Below are 22909 nucleotides of genomic sequence, written 5' to 3'. Positions count from 1 at the left end.
TCCAATAGCAAACGCTGTTCCGTTGCCGTGAACATCGCTGCTCTATCTTTTCCTTTTGTTGCCATGGTAGCCCACAGTAAATCGACTGACCCATGCTCGACTTTTCAGGACTTTTAAACAATGGCGTGCACGCGCAATTATCTAGACTATTTAAACCTGACTCAAATTAGTAAGATCACATGATCCCCAACTTACTGTTATGGAACCAATTTAAGCGCGGATGTTTAGCTCGGCTCATTCAAGTCAGGTTTTGGACTTTAATCCCCGCTTTTCTAAGCGGCTTTTATGGAACAGCCCCCAGGTCACACGCAGTCACCATATGTTTGGTCTAAAACTCGACTGTTCTCATGTATTGCCGCAGGACAGCAAATGTGAGTAAATTCTGTCATTTTTCCAGTGATATGAAGAGTGTGCAATGTGGAATATTTTTAGCAGCAGTGTGAAAGTGAAAAGCACATAACAGGCACAATACTAGTATAAACATGAATATCTATTGGTACAATATTCATCACATGACTAAATTTACGTCATCGTTTTTAAACACCACCGGTTTCACAGTCCACACTACAACGTGAAAGCAGGGTTTTCAAATGTATCCACTTTGGAGTGCGTTTTCAAAAAAGCTTCGTTTTCATTAATAAAAACGCCGTCTTAGTGTGGACGTAAGGCCAAAACGGAGAGAAAAATATACGTTTACAACTGAAAATGTACAGTATAAGTGTGGACAGGGCCAAAATGTCAATGCTGATCCATAATTCTTAAAGCAGTGAAATTTCAATCTCAACCAAAACTTAACGTTGTATCAATGTCACCATGCTATCTGGGACTGTACCGATGCTGTGGTATGAGAACTGCACTGAGGTGGACTATTACATCATTTTTGACAGAGCTACTTTATAGAAGAAAGTAACTGATTTAATAATTGATGATCTTTACAACGGAACTGAATCAACACTAAACGGACTTCAGTTGAAGTTAAATGAATCATTTTTCTTTATTATTTGTATTTCTATAAAGCGCTATAGAAATAAAGGTGTCTTGACTGGACTTGACCAATCAGGCTATCACAGCTTTTGCTAACTCAGACTTGGCCAAGTGTAAAGTTACCAAGGCTTTTGTCAGCCAGTAAGTTAGAAAGTTAATGTGGTGGCTATAGCCAGTTTTTTACTCAACATGATCTCCTGCCTTCATAATTGCACTTTTTGTAGGGTTTACCCTATATGGATGCTGTTTACCCAGGAATAATCACCCGCATCAAGATCATGGCAGATGATGGTTGTTCTACCTGGAACATCAGAGAACAGAATAAAACTGGTATCCAAAAATGATAGGTCAAATCACTTAAAATCTCAGAATCACTTAATATCCAATCATGTGACAAAGGATGAGTTTGGAGAGACTAAAACCTAAAGACTCTTAGGGCCCTATTTTAACGGTCTGAAACGCAAGTATCAAGCGCAAAACGCAAGTAACTTTGTGGGCAGGTCTCGGGTCTCGCAAATCTAAATGGGTTGGTCTGAAGTAGCTTCATTACTCATAGGTGTGGTTTGGGCGTAACGTGAAATAAACCAATCAGAGCGACATCTCACATTCCCTTTAAGAGCAGACGCGCGCCAGGAGCGGTTCACAGCCGAGGAGACCGACGTTCTCGTCAGGGCCGTAAAACACAGAGAAGTGACATTGGGGATGGAGAAACACACACAAATTAATATTATTATTCTTTACATTTATATAGCGCTTTTCTAGGTACTCAAAGCACTTTACATGGAAGGGGGAATCTCCTCAACCACCACCAATGTGCAGCATCCACCTGGATGATGCGACGGCAGCCATATTGCTCCAGAACGCCCACCACACACCAGCTTACTGGTGGAGAGGAGACAGTGAAATTAACTTTGGTTAAACAGGCGTATGATAATTTGGGTAAATGTGTAAGCTAGATTTATGCTTTTATAATAAACTATCTATCTATCTATCTATCTATTGTAGTAATGTATGATTTGCAAAAATGGAAACTGCTGCTTCTGTGTAGATGAGAGAATCAAAGTGTGTGTGTGTTGTGCACACGCTACATTGATTATGGCCAAGCATGCGTCTTAAAATAGCATCTGAATAACGTGCGCAACGCACTACTGACTTTAGACTAGGTTTTTCCTAGTCTTTGGCGGAATTGTTTTCTAAACCTGCAAAATAGCAACAGGAAACGTTTGCACCGGAACACGCCTCCTGTTTGCGCTGAACCGCCCCGGGGAGCGCAAATGTATTTCCTAGTTTACGGACGTGCGTCTATGGAGGGAGAAGTCCGCTGAGCACGGGTGCAAAATAGGAATGATACATGTGTCGGTGTACAAAGTCAATTGCGCTGGGTGCAAGATAGGGCCCTTAGACTGAATCTGTTAAAGTGCACAATAGCAAGAGAAAAGTCTGAGTGAAAGTCCTTGTGATAAGTGCATTTTCCCAAACATGCTGGATTTAAATTTAGCCCCTTGGTAAATCAAACATAGATAAAAAGAAAGGAAAGAAAAACCCTGGTCAGTTCTTATACCACTGCTTTAGCTTTAAAGTATTTACATGCATGGTTGTGGTAAATTAACCTAATGCAGATGAAAATCCTAACCTGTCTACTCAATTTTCTTCTTGATACCCTGCAAGATATTGTTGATCTCTCAAACAATTTTTGGATTTTCCACTCAGATCCTGTGAAGTGTGAAATCTCAGTTGACCCTGAACTTCACTCTAACCCCATGGAGTTGTCACATTAATGTTGACATGGATGAGTTGCCATGCTTAAATAAAAATAATGTATTGGTAATTTAGTGCATTTATTTAACAATATATATATATATATATATATATATATATATATATTTTTTTTTTGTAATGTTCTCTTACTACTTAGTGATATTTCAGGTCTTGGAGTCTCTACTAATAAGCTGATGGCCTAAATCAGGTCCTCTGAATCAGGTTACCTGAAGAGGGTGTGTTTGATTAGGGAATTTGCACTGTTACGGACAAGCTACGGACAGTGAATGACTTTCCTGCGGTAAATGTATCCTGACATATTGTTTTATTGATGTATTTCTATGGCTGAAACACTGAAACAAAGCATTTTCCTAAAATCCTCAGTAAAAATCTTGGATAGTTCTGCTAGGAACTATTTTGAGAATTTGAAGTGAGTTCAGCCCCTGATTGGCAATGTCCTCTTGGCTTTCTTATGATGTAATGATTCTGTGTTCAATCCTTTTGAGGCCAATCAGCACTTTTAACTGAACCAAGCTGTTTACATGGCAAAATCTCTCCACAGGGAGTCTGTGAAAACGTTTGTCATCAGTAATGATGTCCAATTAAACATGATGTTGAAGCCTAGCAATTAAAGGTGTTAGATGCATGGACATATGCTGATGCAACATCCATTCCCCTTGGATGAAGGTTACTTATCATTAGCCCAAAATACTTTACTGTGTCTGTAGAAAACAGACAAAAACTTAATGCTTTTGTTGTGTGCAGTGAAAAGAGTGGCAGTTTTAACAAATGAAAATGAACAATGCATGAATGTGAATGCTAAGTGAATGCAAGGTAGATGTGTTGTTTGCAGTTATAATGTTTGCTTTAATTTACAAGAACCATTCAGTGGAATGCCTGATTGCTGTGATACTGGCATGGAATAAAGCACCAGTTACGTCTGTTTAATTTCGGATTCTTTCGCAATCCTTTTCTCCTCTGCTCCAATTGCTTCCTGCCTCCTCTATACTGTTCTGTTCAATAAAGGCCAAACATATATCTTAACAAATACACATGAAGATGGTAGTTAATGAATAATAAAATGTGAACAATTATAGGTTATACTGTTGTATAAAACAAGTAACTTGTAGTCATTTTTTTATGTGTTTGTAGTATTGTAAGTTTTTTTTCTTCTGAGTGCATTGCAGAGAGGAATATTTCCATTATATCTTTCTGTTTCATGAAACCAGCCAAAGTTATAGGATGAAAAGGCCTAAGGGCTGATCTAACTCAGTGAGGGGAGCACATGGTCTACCTGGTAGGTAAACCAGGCTGTAGGCTAGATAAAGAAGAGAGGTTCTGTGAGGGAACCAGTAGCAGAAAATGACCATTTGTCATACTAGGGCACAAGCTCGCCTTCAAAAGCTGCCTGCTAAGGCCAGCTGAACTGATAGCAAGCGGCCACTAGCTGCCAGAACCCAGCGTTGCTGGGAAACTACTTACAAGGAGCCTTGGGCCTACTACCTGATAACCAGAGGTCTGGCTACCTAGTGCCCGTATTTGGGAGCTCAATTTAAGGGAAGCCCAGTGAGGCCTCTTGCCTGGCCGTCAGTACAGCTAGCTGTGCAGTTGCCCATCCTTGGGACTTCGCCTTCAGAAAGGCCTGATGAGGCCTACTACCTGCCTTCAGGGAGGCCTGGAGAGGCCTACTACCTGATAGCTAGCATGTGGGAACTCGCCTTCAGGGAGGCCTGGAGAGGCCTACTACCTGCCTTCAGTCTTGAAGCGGCCTGTTAAAACCGGTCGCCTGAAAGTTTTCTTTAGATAAGAAACTGACTGCCATGGCCAGTAAGGTTGGGGACCGAGCTACATGGTAGCCTGATAAGGCCAACCGCCTGACAGTGGTCAATCTTATTCGGCTGATCATAACCGGGGCTCGCCTCCAGAGAGGCCCACTGAAGCCAATTGTCTGATTGGCCAGCGAATTAACAGTCGAGCACCCCATGATGGGGCTCAGGGTCAGGGAGGCCTTGCTAGTCAGCGCCTGACCATTAACACCACTGTTTGTATACTCTGTCACTCAAGACTCACTTAGAAAATTTGAGAGGCCTACTAGGCCTGAAGCAAGTCAGTACTGTCAGCCAAATTAATACTGATGGGGACTCGCCTTCAGGGAGGCCTAGTTGGGCCTACTAGCTGATAGCCAGTCTATTCTGCTACAAACATATACTGTTGGGAACCATACTACACCAACACAAATATTAAGGCCACCTACAGAAGGCCCAATAAGGCTAGCTACCTGGTCGCAGCTATAATGTATGTCCCACAACGTTAGGACTCTGTTCTGAGGAGGCCTGTTGAAGGCCTCCTACCCCTCAGTGAGTCTACTGCCCAAACTACTAAGGCCAACCACCTGAGGTAAGTTGGCCTACAGCGCCCTCTTGGGTGCTGCCCAGTCAAGGGGGCCTGCTGAGGCCTACTACCTAACAGCGCAGCCTTCGTTGGCAGATAAGCTGTTTACACAATGCCTAGAGCATCCTGGTACCTAATCACATTGCCCATGGCAGTGTACTCAGCAAAAACGCAGCACCCTTTAAGCAAGGGGAGTACAACATACACCACTCTGCCTCAACGGAGGCCCCAGAGTCAGGGGCCTACCATCTGTAAGCATGAGTGTCAGCTCATGGCAATGCTCTGGCTTCACGGGAACGTACGCACGGGAAAGAAGTGAAGGTTAGAACTTGGTGCGAGGTAGGATAATACAGAACTGAAAGTGAAGTACTTAGACCTACCCTGTATCACAGGGGAATACCACCTCCTAACCCTGAGATTAACAGGGTGCAGATTTAGCGGGCTGTCAGCGGCTCTAGAGGTGACAGAATTTTTTTCTGCGCCCAGCCTAGGGGAGTGGGGCTTGCTTGTAAGCCAACCACCTACAACCCGACGCTCGAGCAGTAGATCAGCGAGGTGAGGTGAGGTGAGGTGAGGTGAGGTGAGGGGAGCCTATTCTGGTGGCCCAAGTCTATATGCCAGTTCTGCACTGCAGGGTCAGGCAGACAAAAACCCAGTCTCTTCGTGACGTGAAAGGCGGCCTAACCCTGCTCAAGAAAGACCCATCGTACCGGGGAGGCCATATTGAGGCCTATCACAGGGACTTCATGCCTCTGCACCAAACTGCATTGCTCTTCTTGCCCCAGAACGCAGAAAGGGGCCCTGAGTGCAGACGAAGAGCCAGCAAGAACAGGCATCACCGATGGTCCTGGAGCCCAAGGCGGAGATGCAGTGATGAGTGTCCAAGGTGGAGCCAGGGTGCCAGAGGACTAAGGTGGAGCCAATGGGAAGGCGAAGCCAGACGGAGCCGAAGGAGGGGAGAGACGGAGTGCAGCGGATGGCTCAGAAGTTCATGGCGTAGGCAGAGTGACATCTGACCAAGGCAAAGCCGGAGGGATGAGGGAGCCTGGTGGAGTTGTAAGGATGATGGTGTTTGGTGAAGCAAAGGGAGGGAGGAGCCAAAATTTATCATCTAGAGGCTGAGATGGAGTGACGGGATCAGCGACTGGAGGCAGAGCCGGGGGATTCTCTTTACTGGGCGGAGCTGGAGACTGGAAAACCCAAGGTGCATCCATGCAGCATATTGGAGTAAACAAAGGAGGATCTGAGGAGCTGATGGGAACCAGTGGAGGCGGGGCCAACAGGCTAGCTCACTTTGGATGAGGAGACAGGAGAGGGTGGCTGGGTGGGATCTCTGGAGACACGGGAGACACAGGAGACTTGGAGCTTGGCAGAACCAGTGGGGACAGGAGAATAAGGGGAATATCATCTTCCAAATTTTCATATATTTTTGCAGAGGCCAGCTGCAGCTCACTCACGGCTGCGGGAGTGTGGGTGGGGCTTTCCTCCATGCCCTAGTACTCCACGAGCAGTCCCACGGCTCGGGCTCTTGAGCGATGGCTTGCTCAGTCCTCAACTCTTGACATCTTCATTGAGGCAGGCTCTATGTCTACAGTGGGCTCTGGCATTCGCTCCTTGCGAGGCGGCTGGCTGGGCTCTGGAACTGGAGCCTTTGTGCGTTTGTTCAAACTTGTGTGAGGAATATGCACAGCGATTGGTCTGGAAACTTCGTCAGGCACGCCAGTTGTAGAAATTTCCTGGTGTGGACATCTTGAGATTGCTGCTCTTGTTCTATGGAGAGCAGCTGGATGGCCGGTAAATCTATATCTGTTATGGTCGGTTCTTCTGTCAAGTTTACGCTGGTCAAAAAGCACAACGAAGGAGGTATATTTAAATAGGCTTTAATTAATCATCCAAAATCACTCATATCACAGGAATATGTTGGAGATTTATCAAGAGTTAAACGTGATGTGTAGCCAATCGGTGTCCCATACTTGGAATTTGTACTCTGCATTTTACCCATCCAAGTGCACACACACACACAGAACAGTGAGTATTAAACACACCCACCATTTTTGCTGTGGCTCCCAGGGAGCGTTTGGGGGTTTGGTGTCTTGCTCAAGGGCACCTCAGTTGTGGGTAATGCGAGCATTGTCCATTTACTCTCCCCACCTACATTTCCTGCCAGTAGTGAGACTCAAACCTGCAACCTTCGGGTTACAAGTCGGACTCTCTAACCATTAGACCACAACTGCATTAACATTATATCATTATAACCACAACATATCTTGACATTAAAGAGAACCGACAACCTAGAACTACCAAGGAACAAACTAAGAACAAAGGGTGAACAGAATCATATGTTTATATACAGTATTTTCCATGAGAAATCACATTTATACAACTGATTCAAATCATCAGTTTGTTACCAGAGAGCTGCTTGAACTGAACATGGTTTGTCAGATAAGGGAGACATACAAACTCTGCAGTACTGTGGCTCTCCAGGATCAGAGTTGAGAACCACTGATGTAATTGATATGCCTGGAACCTTGGGCCAGTTGCACAAGCTGTAATATACAACTTGCCCTAGTTGCAATGTTAAAGAGCACTAAATAACAACTTGCACATTACTAAATGTGTTTGTGTTGCATCATTAAACTTTATTGAAATATAACTCATGACTCAAACACATTGAAAACTTAAGCTAAATATTTATAATATCCTCTTACCATGAATAATGGTTAAAATGATACAGCAGATTGATTTAATAGAATTGATAAGCTCATGTTTTACCTGTCAGACCGATGAGCTAAAACATTATAACCACCTGCCTAAAATGTTGTTGATCCTCTGGATAGTGCCGAAACAGCACTGACTCGCTGAGGGATAGACTCTACAAGACCCTGAATGTGTCCTGTTGTATCTAGCACCAAGACATTAGTAGGAAATCCTTGTTCAAATAGATCCTCAAACTATTCCCGAACAATGTGTGCAGCGTGGCAGAGTGCATTATCCTGCTGAAAGAGTCCACTTCCACCAGGGAACACCACTGTCATGAAAGGGTGTACCTGGTCCACAACAATGTTTAGATAGGTGGCAGGTGTCAAATTTACGTCCACCTGAATGCTGGAACAAGGGTTTTCCAGCAGAACATTTTCACAGAGTATCACACTCCCTTCACTGGCTTGTCATCATCCCACTGTGCATTCTGGTGCCATCACCGCCGACCCCAGGGGGTCAATTATGTTCACCTGCACCTCCTTGTTTTCACCTCCAGCATTACATAATATTAGGGCATTGTACTGTCAGCGAGGTGGAGGACGACGGAGTAACTCCGCTGCAGCCCTTTCACTCCACTCCCTCCCATAATATCATCTGCACTAAGCCTATGCCCACAACGGATCTGGAACCGCAGCCCACCACAGACCCGGAGGTGATGCCCGCCACGGACCAAGAGCCTGAGCCGATGCCCACTACAGAGTCAATTCCTGCAGCCATGTCTGTCACCTGAGCCAATTCAGTCTGAGCAGTCAGAGCAGGTGTGTGAGCCGATTCCTGTATCCGTTCCAGTGGGAATATTATCAAAATATGAAGGCATGGAGTGGAGCCCTGTCCATACTCCGGACGCTGCTGTGGATATGATGAACTTGAACCCTCGTGGGATTAAGGAATATGAAGAGATTATTTCCAAACCTGCTCCCACCCAGCCTCCCACTCCCACCTCCTCTGCTTATGCCATCCAGTTCTCGAGCCTTGTCTTTGCTGGCTCCTTTCAGCCCTGTGGATCCTCCCTCATTGGCGTCACCTAGCAACTCGGATCTGCCTGAGGCTTCCAGTTCGCAAGCTTCGCCAAAAGATGTCATTCCCCTGGCTTTATCTCAATCCTCTGAGCCCGTTACTCCACCTTGGCCCATCGACCAGTCGACTCCACCTTGGCCCCTCTCCCCCTTGACTCCACCTGGGATCGTCATCCTTATGGCTCCATGGGGACCGTCATCCTCATCCCTCCGGCTCTGCCTTGGTCCGTCCATTTTCTCTTAATCCAGGGGTCTTTAGTCCTACAAAGTTTAGCTCCAACCCCACATAAACACACCTGCTAATCATTAGGCAAATTAGAAACTACTAGGCAGGAAGGTTGAGGCAAGTTGGAACTAAACTTTGTAGGACAGTGGCCCTCCAGGAGCAGCATTGTACACCCCTGTCTTAATCTAAGCATAGTTTAACCAAAGCTGTCAAAGGACAGATCATAGTTTATGATTATAATTCAATTTTGACTAAATGAGTTATTCTATTTTGCCTTTGCATAACAGTCTAATAATATTTCAAAGCTCCTTTAATGAGATTATTTCCAGGGACATAAATTGGTGGTAGCCCTGTACTGGAAACGTGAAAATATCCAGATTCAATCTTTAATTTTTATTGTATGTTAACATGGATATAATTTTGAGTGGAATGGAAGGCGATGGATTGGACTTATTGCTCTTACAGTAGTGCACTTGCCTGCTGTTTGTTAGAACAGATGCTGTCTTACATAGGCAGAATGTAAGAGTAAACTAGCTTTGTTAGATTCGCTAATCCACTATATTGTATAGATCAGATTGATCAGGTCTATGCATATTTAACTAGTGGGTGGATTTGAGAGGTTGTATTGTTGAATGGGGTGGTCGCTGTGATTTCTGTACGTATAAAACTGAGTCGTGTCCCTTACAAGGACCAGGGGGCTAAACTGACAAGCATCCTCACACAGAATCTGAACTGAGGACTGACAAACATGGACAATCAAACAATCCAATACTGCTTTCCAAACAACAATTTGTCTTGTACCAGAAGTATCCGACCTGAAGCAGAGTACATCATTGTGTACATTTTCATCGCTGTAACATCAGTGTTCACCGTGTTTCTGAACCTGTTGGTGATCATCTCCATCTTGCACTTCAAGCAGCTCCACACTCCCACCAATGTGCTGATCTTCTCTCTGGCAGTGGCTGATCTGATCGCAGGACTGATTCTCATGCCAGTGCAGGGAATGAAACTGATTGAGCCATGCTGGTACTTTGGAGAAATATTTTGCTCAATATTTCCTCTTATTCTTTATGTTGTTGTCGTGGCATCTCTTGGTAATATGATTATTATTTCTGTGGATCGATACATTGCTGTGAATGACCCTTTGCGATATCCAATAAGAGTCAATAATAACAGAGCTGTTGTTTCTATTGTTGTAAACTGGTTATTCTCCTTCTTTTATTCGTTTTATCTGTTGTATGAGTTTTTACTGTATCCAGAGAGGAACCACACATGTATTGGAGAATGCATACTTGTTGTTACATTGGAAAATCTTCTAATAGATGCTTTTGTTTGTTTAGCGGCTCCTTGTTGTATAATTATTCCTTTATATGTGAAAATCTGCTTTGTAGCAAAACGGCAAGCTAAGCATTTAAATTCAGTCACAGAAAAAAAGGCCAAATCAGAAAAAAAGGCTGCAAGAACCTTAGGGATTGTAGTACTGGTTTATCTTCTTTTTTGGACACCGTACTACATAGTTACTCTTTCTTTTGGGCATGACGAAAATGACACTCTTATAATTAACGTAATGTATTGGATGTTATGCATGAATTCCTGTATGAATCCACTTATATATGCAATGTTTTATCAATGGTTTAGAGTGTCAGCAAAATACATTCTGACACTGAAAATATGTGAACCTTCATCAGAATACTTCAATCTGTTCCCAGAAGAGAAATGATCACTTACACTCTTGCATGAAGCACAATTGTAAATTCCGTCTGTCTATGAATGTAATAGTTAGAGTTCTTGTGTTAAGCACTTCCTTATCAAACATTAGATGACACCAGAATCTGTGCAACACCTATGTTTGTGAATAGTTCAAATATTCTGCCTATTATGTATAAATATTGAGAACATGAACATGTGTGAGTAACAGTGAGTAACATTTTTGCTCACTTGAAGGCCTTAAAATGACTAAGTCAACTACACCATTATCTTTAAATACAAAGTCATCTTTTTTTTTTTTAAGAAAACAAGACAATGAAAAATATTTCAATTGAATTGTGGCCGCAATTGTTTCTGTTGTAATGGGCTGAAATAAATATGTTCAGATATGTGTTTGTGTGATATGTTTGAGTAAAAACATATACAGTGTTGCCATCTTTGCCCTGTGTCTGAATTTCTGCATTTGTCCATGTTGTATGTGGTCATATTTCATAATGCTAGGTTTATGTATATACAGTGTATATATATATATATATATATATATATATATATATATATATATATAGTACATTTCATGCACAATGGTAATACAGCAACGTTTACATTTGACTTACTAAAGATATAGATTTAAAAAAAACAACAACTTTTATTTAAACTACTAATCTTAAAAAAAGAAAACGGGTTTAAACAATCTTTAAAAAAATCAGCTAATTTAATGAATGAATGAATAAACTGAATGAAGCATTTATCTAGCTCTTCTAGACACTACTGTACACTCAAAGGATCAGTCTCTCTTCTCAACCTCCACTAGATATTTATCTGTGAAGTGAATTGAAGTGCATATTCAACAGTGACCTGAGAGTCTGAACATAAACATCATCATCATCATCATCATCATCAAATCAATATTTGTCTTTATCCTTTATCCAACACCGGCATGAGCTTTTTGTTTCTTTTTCTTCCTCTGGTTTGCTCACTGGAGGAATAAAGGATTAAAGAATTATGGAATAACTTTCTAGTGGCTCCCTGATAAACATACTATCTCTAATCTTATCCGACAAGTAATGACTGATACTAACTGTTGCATTTACAAAAATATATTTAAACAATAATCCTATATTAGCTGTACCTTCTCTTCGACTGTCATTTCTGTCATATTCTCTCATTCTTTTTCCTCTCATTTTCTTGCTCTGTTTCACAATTCAGACTTTTTTTTTTTTTTTCATAAATGTGAGATGTAGACATGCAATTAAGTCAAGAAATAAAGTCAGCATTGTGAGATATAAACAATTCTCAAAACCCAGAACAAAACCTATTGCGTTTCTTTAGTCTCAAGTCTTGCCCACATAAAAATCAGGCGTGTGCACGATACGCACAACTTTAATGGCTTTATCAGATTATTCGAGAGATTATGGCCATTTCAGTGTGTTTGGAATTTTAAATGAACACCAACTAGTTACTTGAAAATTCCTGAGAGAGACTTAAAAAAGAATGGCTTTTTGATTGTTTTGATTTGTTTACAATACAACATAATCCAGAGATACACAACAAAGGACAAAAAAGCAAAAGCAGCTTTTATTAAAGGGGTTATCCAGAATCGTAATCCAACAAGCAGAGGGTCAAGCACAGGAAGACGGTCCAAACAAACAAAACAAGAGACAAGAAAACCAGGGAAAACGCTCAGAAGTGCAGTGCATCAACATACAAAACTTCGCAGTGAGTGAATGAGTGAATGTGGTATGAATAAGATGAGACTCACAGGGTAATGAGACACAGGTGAATACAATCAGTGATGATGAGTCCGGGCAGTGAGTTATGGGAAATGTAGTTTGTGAGGGAGTGATAATAGTCTGGTGTGGAGTACCCTCTGGTGGCTCTCAAGGGCACTCCAGCTGGTGACCCTTACAAACATAGTACATACCTGTCATTTCCAAGATGTTTGATTTTTCATTTTACCATGGTCATGTACAGAGACTCATCTGGTCCCTGTAAAATAAGAGAAACTATAGTGTGGCGAGGGGGGCGTGGTTCAGCGACGTCTGTGACAGGAGAGAGAGTCGGGAGACGAGTGGCACGTAAGTAGGTCAAGTGCATAATGACGTATACCTGGATCTTGTTGCAGTAATTGCTGTGGGGAACCAGATAAAAGCTACCTGGAAGTGTGAAGCAAAGAGAGAGTGTGGCTGTTGAATCGTGTGCACGCTGCTGGCTACAGAGAGTCAAAGAAATTGTTATCAAGAAGCTATTGAAAGAGATTGAGTTTGGACAGCGCTGAGAGAGCGAAAAAAAGGGACACGTTCCACAGCAAGCCGACCCTGTCTCCATCCTTCTTCCCACAACATTGAACCTTGCTACATATAGGCTGCACAATTTTGGGAATACATTTTAGATTTTTCTGGTTAAATTTGGGATTTAAAAATTACAAAATACACACACACACATATATATACATATACATATATATATATAATGATAACCAGGTTCGTTGTGCCTTATGCATATACGTGTAGGGCTGCATAAAATAATAATAACAATAGCCTATAGCAGGTGGCCTATAAATCGTTAAAAATAAACACTTAAGTAACAACTACACAAGAGAAAAATATATGGATTACCGTATGCTACTTCTAATGTTTCCATTCGTTTAGATGAGATTGGAGTAAAAACATGAAGCCTAAAGCGCGTACAGAGAACATTTACAGAAGCGATTGAGCCCCTCCAAACTATGAAACATTATTGTTACCATATTACTCATATCTACATTTGAGCATTTATCCACAAACACAGTAAGGCAAGGCAAGGCAAGTTTATTTATATAGCACATTTCATACACAATGTTAATTCAAAGTGCTTTACATAGAAGAAATTAAAATAATGGCACAGTGCTCATTCATTAAATGCATAGCTAAACAGAAGTGTTTTGAGTCTGGATTTGAAATTGACTACTGTAGGAGCACATCTGATCTCCTCTGGAAGCTGGTTCCAGCTGCGGCTGGCATAATAGCTAAAAGCGGACTCACCATGCTTAGAGTGAACCCTGGGTATTTCTAGCTGATATGATCCTAGTGATCTGAGTGATCTGTTGGGTTTATATTCAGTGAGCATATCTGCAATGTATTGAGGTCCTAGGCCATTGAATGATTTCTATACCAGTAATAATACTTTAAAATCAATCCTAAATCTAACTGGGAGCCAGTGTAAAGACCTGAGGACTGGTGTGATATGTTCATATTTTCTGGTTCTGCTCAGAATCCTGGCGGCAGCGTTCTGTATGAGCTGCAACTGTCTTATGGTCTTTTTGGGAAGGCCAGTGAGGAGTCCATTACAGTAATCCACCCTGCTGGTGATGTAAGCATGAACAAGTTTCTCTAAGTCTTGTCTGGAAACAAAGCATCTAATTCTTGCAATATTTTTCAGATGATAGTATGATGATTCGGATGGTCGGAAACCAGATTGAAAATTGTCAAAGTATCCATTCGAGCATAAGAATTTGTTCAGCTGATTGAAGACAACTTTTTCAATGATCTTGCCTATGAAAGGAAGATTTGAGATCGGTCTATAGTTGCTTAATATGGTCTTATCCAGATTGCTCTTTTTCAGGAGGGGCTTGACAACTGCAGTTTTCAGGGAGTTTGGAAAACTACCAGAGCGAAGTGAGGCATTTACCACTTCTAGAAGATCTGCTTCTAAACTGTTTAACACACTTTTGAGAAAAGATGTGGGAAGTGTGTCAAGAGCACATGTTGATGTTTTAAGGTGCTGTACGGTTTCTTCCAAAATTTTGCCATCAATTTCTTTGAAATCAGACATAGTAACTACTTTCTCAGGTGGTCTGATCTGTCTGACCCCAGCGCAAGTCAAGGATGTGCTGATCACCTTTCTGATATTATTGATTTTCTCAGAGAAGAAAGAAGCAAACTCACTGCACTTGTTGTCTGAGAGCATTTCACTGGGAATCTGGCTTGGGGGGTTTGTCAGTCTCTCTACAGTAGCAAAAAGAGTGCGTGTGTTGTTTAAATTGCTGTTTATAATATTTGAGAAGAAAGTCTGTCTAGCTTTGCTTAGTTCCATATTGAAAGCATGAAGGCTGTCTTTGTAGATGTTATAATGGACTACAAGTTTTGTCTTCCGCCACATGCGCTCTGCTTTTCTGCATTGTCTTTTCATAATTTGCACTGCTGTTGAGTTTCTCCAAGGTGCTTTTTGTCTGCCACTCTTCTTCCTGACTTTCAGAGGAGCAATTTCATCAATTACACCTTCAACCCTCTGGGGACCAAGCTGTTTTTGGGGTCCTTGAGATGTTCTGACATGCCTTGACATTTGTGCTTTTTTCAGTTATTTATAAACATGTTAATGGCTAAGGTGTAAATTCACTCTATATAGCACAAACAGGGCTACCATAATATGCGAGCAATGTGTATGTAGATGTTTGTATTTTTAAGAGAATAATGTTTATGCGTGGTTATTGGAAAAAATATAAATGAAAGTTTCTGAATTAAGACCACAAAACATATATTAAATATGTGTCCACAAGACTTTTGACTAATGGATGTTCTCCCTTTGAGTTCTAGCTTCAAAATGATGTGAAAATAGTCTTGCTTTATCGTTCACAAAAAAAAATACATTGATTTAAATGGTGTAAAACAGGTTTTGCTTGGAAAGCCAATATGCGAGAAGGAGGAGTAGTTTACACCTTAGATTACAGTGTCCTACCCACTCTGCATAATGACTCTGCCTAATGAGCCATTCATTCAGGTGTGACACTGACTGAGCCACAATGCAAGGACAAAAGATGTATTTAGACTTATATTGACCATTTAAGATTTCGCTTACATCTCTCTTGTAAATATGTTTTGCTATTTTATTAAAAATGTTACAATTACAACAATTACAATTTCAACAATATTTCAAGTGTACTCTTTCTTTGTAAAAAAAAAGAAAAAAAGATTATAGGCCTACATTTTATCATATGTATATATATAACGTTAGATATTTTATTTCAACATATTTCAGTCGATTTTTACTCATCTCAGATATATATATAACGTTAGATATTTTATTTCAACATATTTCAGTCGATTTTTACTCATCTCAGTAGGCTATAGCAAAGCAGTTTATTCTTTCACACACAGAGGCGCGATTCATATTTAGGCTAAACAGTCTTTACAAATATGTACCCTTCATTCATCTCACAGAAAGGCGAGTCATATTATTGTAACCCGGTTAAAAAAGCATGAGGTGATAAGTGATGCTTTTAGTAGGCCTATCATTAATAATAAGAGCATATAAATAGTGTGATTAAAAAGGTTTAAATTCATTTAAAAGTTATGATAAAAATGTTAAAAGCAGTTTAAAAATTATTATATGTTTATTGTTTTATGTAAAAGATGTTTTTCTGAAAACTGTCTAAACCAGCATTTATGGGGTTAATACCGATTGGCCGGAGAGTCAGGTCGCGGGGTTTTTTTTGGAACACAGACGATGTGAGGGTGAGCACACGAGTGAGCGTGACACAGAGATTTTCTGAGTTAATTTGTGAATAAGTAGTGCACAAATCAGTGTGTAACTTGTGTCTTATGATTGTTTTCATGACAACCAGTTAGAACAGTGAGCTGCATATTGAGAAACGAGACGAATTTCTACACGAAGTTCAGAGACTGTTTACTTTTGTGCTACTGCTAATGCTAACGCTTAGTCACCTTGAAGTATAGGCTAGAATCCGTTCATTACAAGTGAACGACGTTTTCTAGTTTAAGTTTGACTCCCTCAGTTGAACAGTTCGAGGGGTTTATTTGCTGTTTTCGACCTGAAGACAGGGAAGAGACTCAGACAGAGCTTGGAGCAATCAGGACTTCTCTCGTGTGTTTTGCTGGAAACGTGGAGGAGAAAAGAGAAACCAACGGAGTTTGTGTTAAAATGCGATCGGATGCTGAGCCTGTTCCTGTGACTGTTGGAGAAAGGACTGGACAGAAACATTAACTCAAGGTATCCTTTATTTTGTTTGCTCGCTGACGAGTGAAGCGGCCATTAAGTTTTGGGCCACAACGAACACGAGCACTGCATCAGGCCTGCTACGGTATTTTAGTTTTATAATAATTTTGGTTGCCGGCTTTATATTGCATTGAGGTGTGTGTGGGCCCACAAAGTTTCTTGGTTTAAGTGACTTTGAAGTTGATACATTGAGGTTTTCTGAATTAATCCATTTGAGGGTTAATAGTGTTTAAATTGTTGTCTGTGCATTTATATATTGTACAGTATTGACAGTATTTTCCTTTAAAAAAGAGGGACAACATTTTCTGTTGAAGGTTTAAAAAAGAACAATCCTTATTTCATTTTCTTATTTTGTTGGAGATAATAATTTATTTATTGAGTAAATAATTGAGATATATTTTTCTAAAACCTTGTGTTGTGTTACTTTATTACTTACCTGGAAAGAGGTTATAATTTTATTCTGAGAAAGACATACAGACACTTATAGTTTAAAAATCTTTATTAAAACTATAACTTAAGAAATGTGAATTTATAGGTAGTTTAGAAAAACATTTCATGAGTGTACTTTAAAAGAGAGATCCAAGATAACATTTAAAACTTGAGTTAATCAGGGTTAAAACACATTTGATAAAAACCTTAAAAGAACCCAAAAGCTCTGCCCTCATCAATATACATATTGAGGGGAGCGCTACATAAAATGGAGGCACCGCTGGGATGGTCTTGGATTTTTCAGTAAAAAAAAAAAAGTAGAGTTAAAAGTTAAAGTGACTAACTAAAGTTACTAAGCTAATTTACAAACAGTATTAACATGGAAAAAGTTGAACTAGTGTCAGAGTTAAAACGCTGGTGCCGTGGTGAGGGTTTGGAAGAGACGCATGCACTTATGACCATCGTCCCAGAAGATGTAGAGATCAGTGAAGTGGAAGAAACACTGGAAACTATCAAGTCTTTAGGACGGGTGCGTGTTCGTGGGAGAAACTTTAGTGCAAGACTAAACCGACGGATGGTTTTGTGTGAGAGTAGAGAGACTGTGCAAGAGGAGAGTGTTCCTTCTGAAGTTGTGCCTATTGATGCTGGAGAGGCGTGGCCTGTTATCATCATAGGAGGGGCACAGGCAGCTGCTGAAGAGTTTAATATTAAACTAAAAGGGTTGTTGCAGGCTGAAGGGAAAACCATGGAGAACCTCAAATCATTATTCCCCAGTGCACCCCCGCCCACTAGCTCCACTGAATCCATCCTTCGTGCTGTCGGAGATTTGTTGGAAAAGACAACCAAACCAGCTGATGGTGGGAGTTATGGTCGACTACGCATGTTCTCGGGAGCCCTACCAACGCTGCCAGGTGAGGAACCATTTGATCATTGGCTAGAGCAAGCATTGCTTATGGTGGAGGAGACTGAATGCTCTGATAGAGAAAAAAGACGCAGAATTATTGGAAGTTTAAAGGGGCCCGCACTAGAAATTGTGAAAGCAGTGCGGCACGCCAATCCTGACGCCAGCCCAAAAGAGTGCTTGGAAGCCCTTGAGAGTGCTTTTGGAAGTGCTGAGTCCGGTGATGATCTCTATTTTGCTTTCCGATTGATGCAACAGCAAAAAGGAGAGAAACTATCAGATTTCCTTCGACGTCTAGAGAGGTCTCTAGCTAAGGTGATTCAAAGAGGTGGCCTCCCTGCTAGCGGCAAGGATCAAGCCCGCCTGGAGCAACTGCTGAGGGGTGCTATCGCCTCAGACCTGATGCTGATCCAGCTGCGCTTGAGAGAAAGGAGGGCTGCACCCCCAAACTTTCTGCAGCTGTTGACTGAGATTCGTGCTGAGGAAGAGTATGAAACTTCTAGAAAGAAGCTCAGTGCCTCAGTACATCAAGTGCATGCTAATACAGAAGTGGATACAAGGCAAGCTGAGATTCAGAACTTAAAGGCTGAAATAAAAGAGCTAAAGTCAATGGTTGCATAAGTAGTGACCAAATCCACTCATGTCAAAGATGATTATGTGGAGGTTAAAACCATTAGTGCACCGCCTGACTCTGAGAACCGGCAAGATGCCGAGCTGGCTGCCTTGAAAAAACAACTGAAACGACTAAAACAGAAAACTAGCAACAAGATGCCGGAGCAAGATGCTGCAGTTGCTGTTTCAATCATGGAGGCTTCTAAACAGGTCCCCAACTCCCCCAAGGGAGCACTGAAAAGGTCAGAAGAGAATTTCTGCTACAGGTGTGGTGAGAACGGACATTTTGCCACAAAGTGCCGAAACCCTGAGAATCAAGCCAAGGTTATCAGAAAGCTAATTCATGCTTTGAAGGTGACAAAAGACAGGCAGCAGTCTGGCGATTCCACCACCGATGAAGTTAACTGTGGGGTCAAGAAGAGTGCTGTTACCTCATCAGAGCTGGCTGACATCCCTGAAGGCTTGATTGGTCCACCCAGCATAGTACCTGTGAAAGTAAATGGACATTGCTGTGATGCCTTGTTTGATAGTGGCTCTCAGGTCACCATTATCTTTGAGTCTTGGTATCAAACTTACCTGTCTGATGTCCCAATACACCCCGTGTCTGGTTTAGCCCTGTGGGGACTAAGTGAATCTGAGATCAGTTATCCATACCGTGGGTATGTAGTGGTCGACATTGAATATCCAGCAAAGGTTGCAGGTGCCGATCAGATGGTGACAGTTCTCGCTCTTATCTGCCCCCAGCCCCGAACTGCAGACCAGACTCCTATCATTGTGGGGACCAATGCCAGTCACATCCGACGTCTTGTACAGCAGTGTAAGGACAATGGAATTGACATCACCCAGACACTGGGGATACAAGCCTGTTACAGTGACAACAAGCTAACAGCGCCTGGCACGGCCACAGCCCTGGAGGAGGAGGGTGATATTGGCTGTGTGTTATGGCAAGGCCCTGGCCCACTGACTCTGCCCCCTGGTGGTGACTGTACTGCATTCTGCAAAGTCGTATACAAGCTCCAGGTTGACAAAGAAATCCTGATGGTTGACTCGTCTCCTGTAGCTCCACTCCCAGCGGGTGTGCTACTTCAGCCCACGGTGGTGCCCTGCGAAGAGGTGAACGTCAACCATTTCAGAATCTTGGTACAAAATGAGTCCTTGACAGAGACCGTTATACCAGTGGGAACAGTTATCGGGCATATGCATTTGACAGATGCAGTCACTCCTCTCTCTCCATCCAAAAGAGCTGACACCGAGTTCGATGTGAACCTGATCAACTTCGGAGACTCACCTGTCTCGGAGGAGTGGAAAGAGAGACTCCGTCAAAAGCTATCCACAAGGTCCCAGGTGTTCTCTTTACAAGAATGGGATGTTGGATTGGCAAAGGGAGTAGAACACACAATTCGGATGTCAGATCCACGGCCGTTCAGGGAGCGCTCTCGTCGCCTGGCTCCAGCTGACCTGGAAGACGTGAGAAAGCACCTCCAAGAATTGTTGCGTGCAGGGCAATCAATGACCGGAAGCAAGTGGTTCTCTGTTCTTGATCTGCGGAGCGGTTATTACCAAATCGCCATGGCCGAGGAAGATAAGGAAAAGACGGCATTCATCTGCCCACTTGGGTTCTTCCAGTTTGAGAGGATGCCGCAGGGGATAACTGGAGCCCCAGCCACTTTCCAAAGATTAATGGAGAAGGCTGTGGGTGACATGAATCTGCTCGAAGTCCTTGTCTACCTCGATGACTTGATTGTGTTTGGCCGAACTTTAGAAGAGCACGAAGAGAGACTTCTTAAAGTCCTTGATCGTCTGGCAGCGGTTGGATTGAAAATATAATTTGACAAATGTCAGTTCTGCCTTCCAAAGGTAAAATACCTTGGACATTTTGTGTCGGCCAATGGAGTATCACCTGACCCAGCCAAGATAGAGGCAGTTACAAGTTGGCCACAGCCGACGCACCTGAAGGCTCTTCAATCCTTCTTGGGATTTTGCGGATTGTACCGCCGTTTCATCGCCAACTATGCAGCTATAGTCAGGCCATTGTCTGAGCTCACAAAAGGCTATGCTCCAACCCAGAGGGGCAAGAAGCCTGAGAAAGACTACACAAAGACTTACCTCAAAGAGTCCGAGCCCTTTGGTGAGAGATGGGACCAGTCCTGCACCGAGGCTTTCCACAAGATTATCCACTGCCTTACTCATGCACCTGTGTTGGCCTTTGCGGATCCCAACAAGCCATACGTCCTGCATGTGGACGCCAGCTTGAGAGGGCTGGGCGCCGTCCTATATCAGGAACACAGTGAGGGTCTGAGACCAGTCGCCTTTGCCAGCAGGAAGCTAAAGACATCTGAGAGGAACTACCCTGTTCACCAGCTGGAGTTTCTGGCCCTTAAGTGGGCTGTAGTGGATAAATTCCATGATTATTTGTATGGGGTCAGATTTACTGTACGTACGGACAATAATCCGCTTACGTATGTGTTATCAACCGCCAAGCTCAGTGCTGTGGGGCACAGATGGCTCTCTGCCTTATCCACCTATGACTTCGATGTCCAGTACCGACCAGGCAGGCACAACATAGACGCTGACCTGCTCTCAAGGAATATGCCTGATGAGAGTTCAGAGGAATGGGAGACCATACCACAGTCTGGTGTGAGATCCATCTGCAAACGAATTTGCATCCCTGGTTCGGCAGGCAGTCCACCGAGGTATGTAGATCAGTTGGGAGCTTCACCTGATTGCGTGCCTGATATTTATGCATTCCCAACTCACCTGGAGTTAAAATCATTGGGGCAGATGTCAAAGCAGGAACTGATTGAAGCTCAGGAGGATGATGCAGCCATCCGATCTGCCATACAAGCTGTTAAACATGGCAAATGGCCGGAAGAGAATGGATCCTGTTCAGAGCGCTCTCGTCTAAAAAAAGAGATGGGGAAACTGATGATGAAAGATGGGCTTCTCCATCGCTTAAGCAAGCGGCCCTCTGGAGAAGAACTCACTCAACTTGTCTTGCCAAGCGAGTTCAGAGAAGTGGTGCTAAAGGCCACCCATGATGATCTCGGACACCTTGGTATTGAAAGAACTACAGACTTGTTGAGGAGCAGGTTCTTTTGGCCGAAACTGGCATGTGATGTTGAGCAGTACATAAAGAACTGTGGAGAATGTGTCACTCTCACAGACCCCCTGTCATAGGGTAGCGCCTTTACATCACATTTCAAGCAATGGACCGATGGATCTGGTATGCATCGATTTTCTGTCCATGGAGCCAGATTCTGCAGGTATCAGCAATGTGTTGGTGGTCACGGATCATTTCACCCGTTATGCCCAGGCTTTTCCATCCCGAAATCAGAAAGCGCAGACGGTGGTGCTATAAATGTAGCGTTGATGCCCACTGCCCAGGTGCCCATCCCTACACACAAGCACAGCCCTACACTCAGGGCTCGCGCATATACGATCGACTCAGGTCGATTGCGCTTCCAACATAGTGAAAGGGCCCACTTCCCAGTGCCCACGAACACTGTCTCACAGATCACAGGCTCTCTGTAATATCGAGACCTGTGCGCGCTCGCTCTGCTCAGGCAGACAGCGCGTCCAAAGCAGTAAATGTGCCCGCTCCCCGCCCACATTTACTCGCAGACATAAGTCCCACGAGACTTTCTCAGCCCTCCCTCAATCAGTTAAGCACTGTAGTAAGGTCGAGGACGAGCGTTCTGCCCGCTGTATTATGCGCGCTCCCCGCCTCAAATGCCACAGGCGTGACGCCTATGTTTTTGCGCCCCGAAGCACCTCTGTCGCACGGCGAACAGAGCGCACTTCGCATCCAGCCCTTAGCCAGCCATGCAGAGGCATGGGCTGCGCTTCCGGGGGTTTCGGACTGGGTGCTAGGCATTATAAAGAGAGGCTTCTCGCTACAGTTTTGTCGACGCCCTCCACGCTTCACAGCGCGCGTCGAAACTACGGTGACGTTAGAAGTAGCACACCTACTTCGCGCCGAAATGTCAAAACTGTTGAGCAAAGGAGCGATAGAGCATGTACCCAAAGCTCAAAGCGAAGGGGGGCTATACAGCAGATACTTTCTAGTCCCCAAAAAGGACGGTGGTATCAGACCCATACTGGATCTAAGATGACTGAACAGAGCGTTAGTGAAAC

The 22909-nt window shown here is 43.0% G+C and overlaps 2 protein-coding genes across 2 annotated transcripts; both read left to right on the top strand.

Annotated features, from left to right (window-relative positions):
* Positions 1 to 8784: 8784 nt before the first annotated feature.
* On the top strand, positions 8785 to 10855 carry LOC311279647 (trace amine-associated receptor 13c-like; the record flags this gene model as incomplete). The annotated part of the gene is made up of 2 exons (XM_084391275.1): positions 8785 to 9133; positions 9873 to 10855. The coding sequence occupies 2 exons, from the start codon at positions 8785 to 8787 to the stop codon at positions 10853 to 10855; spliced, it is 1332 nt and encodes a 443-aa protein (XP_084247401.1).
* A 6786-nt stretch (positions 10856 to 17641) lies between these two features.
* Positions 17642 to 18784, top strand: LOC311279645 (paraneoplastic antigen Ma2 homolog; the record flags this gene model as incomplete). Its single annotated transcript, XM_084391272.1, has 1 exon — positions 17642 to 18784. The coding sequence occupies one exon, from the start codon at positions 17642 to 17644 to the stop codon at positions 18782 to 18784; it is 1143 nt and encodes a 380-aa protein (XP_084247398.1).
* Between the last annotated feature and the right edge of the window lie 4125 nt (positions 18785 to 22909).

Source organism: Rutilus rutilus, assembly GCF_951802725.1.
Source record: "Rutilus rutilus genome assembly, chromosome: 20".
Classification (NCBI taxonomy): Eukaryota; Metazoa; Chordata; class Actinopteri; order Cypriniformes; family Leuciscidae; genus Rutilus; species Rutilus rutilus.
This window is presented reverse-complemented; position numbering and strand designations above follow the sequence as displayed.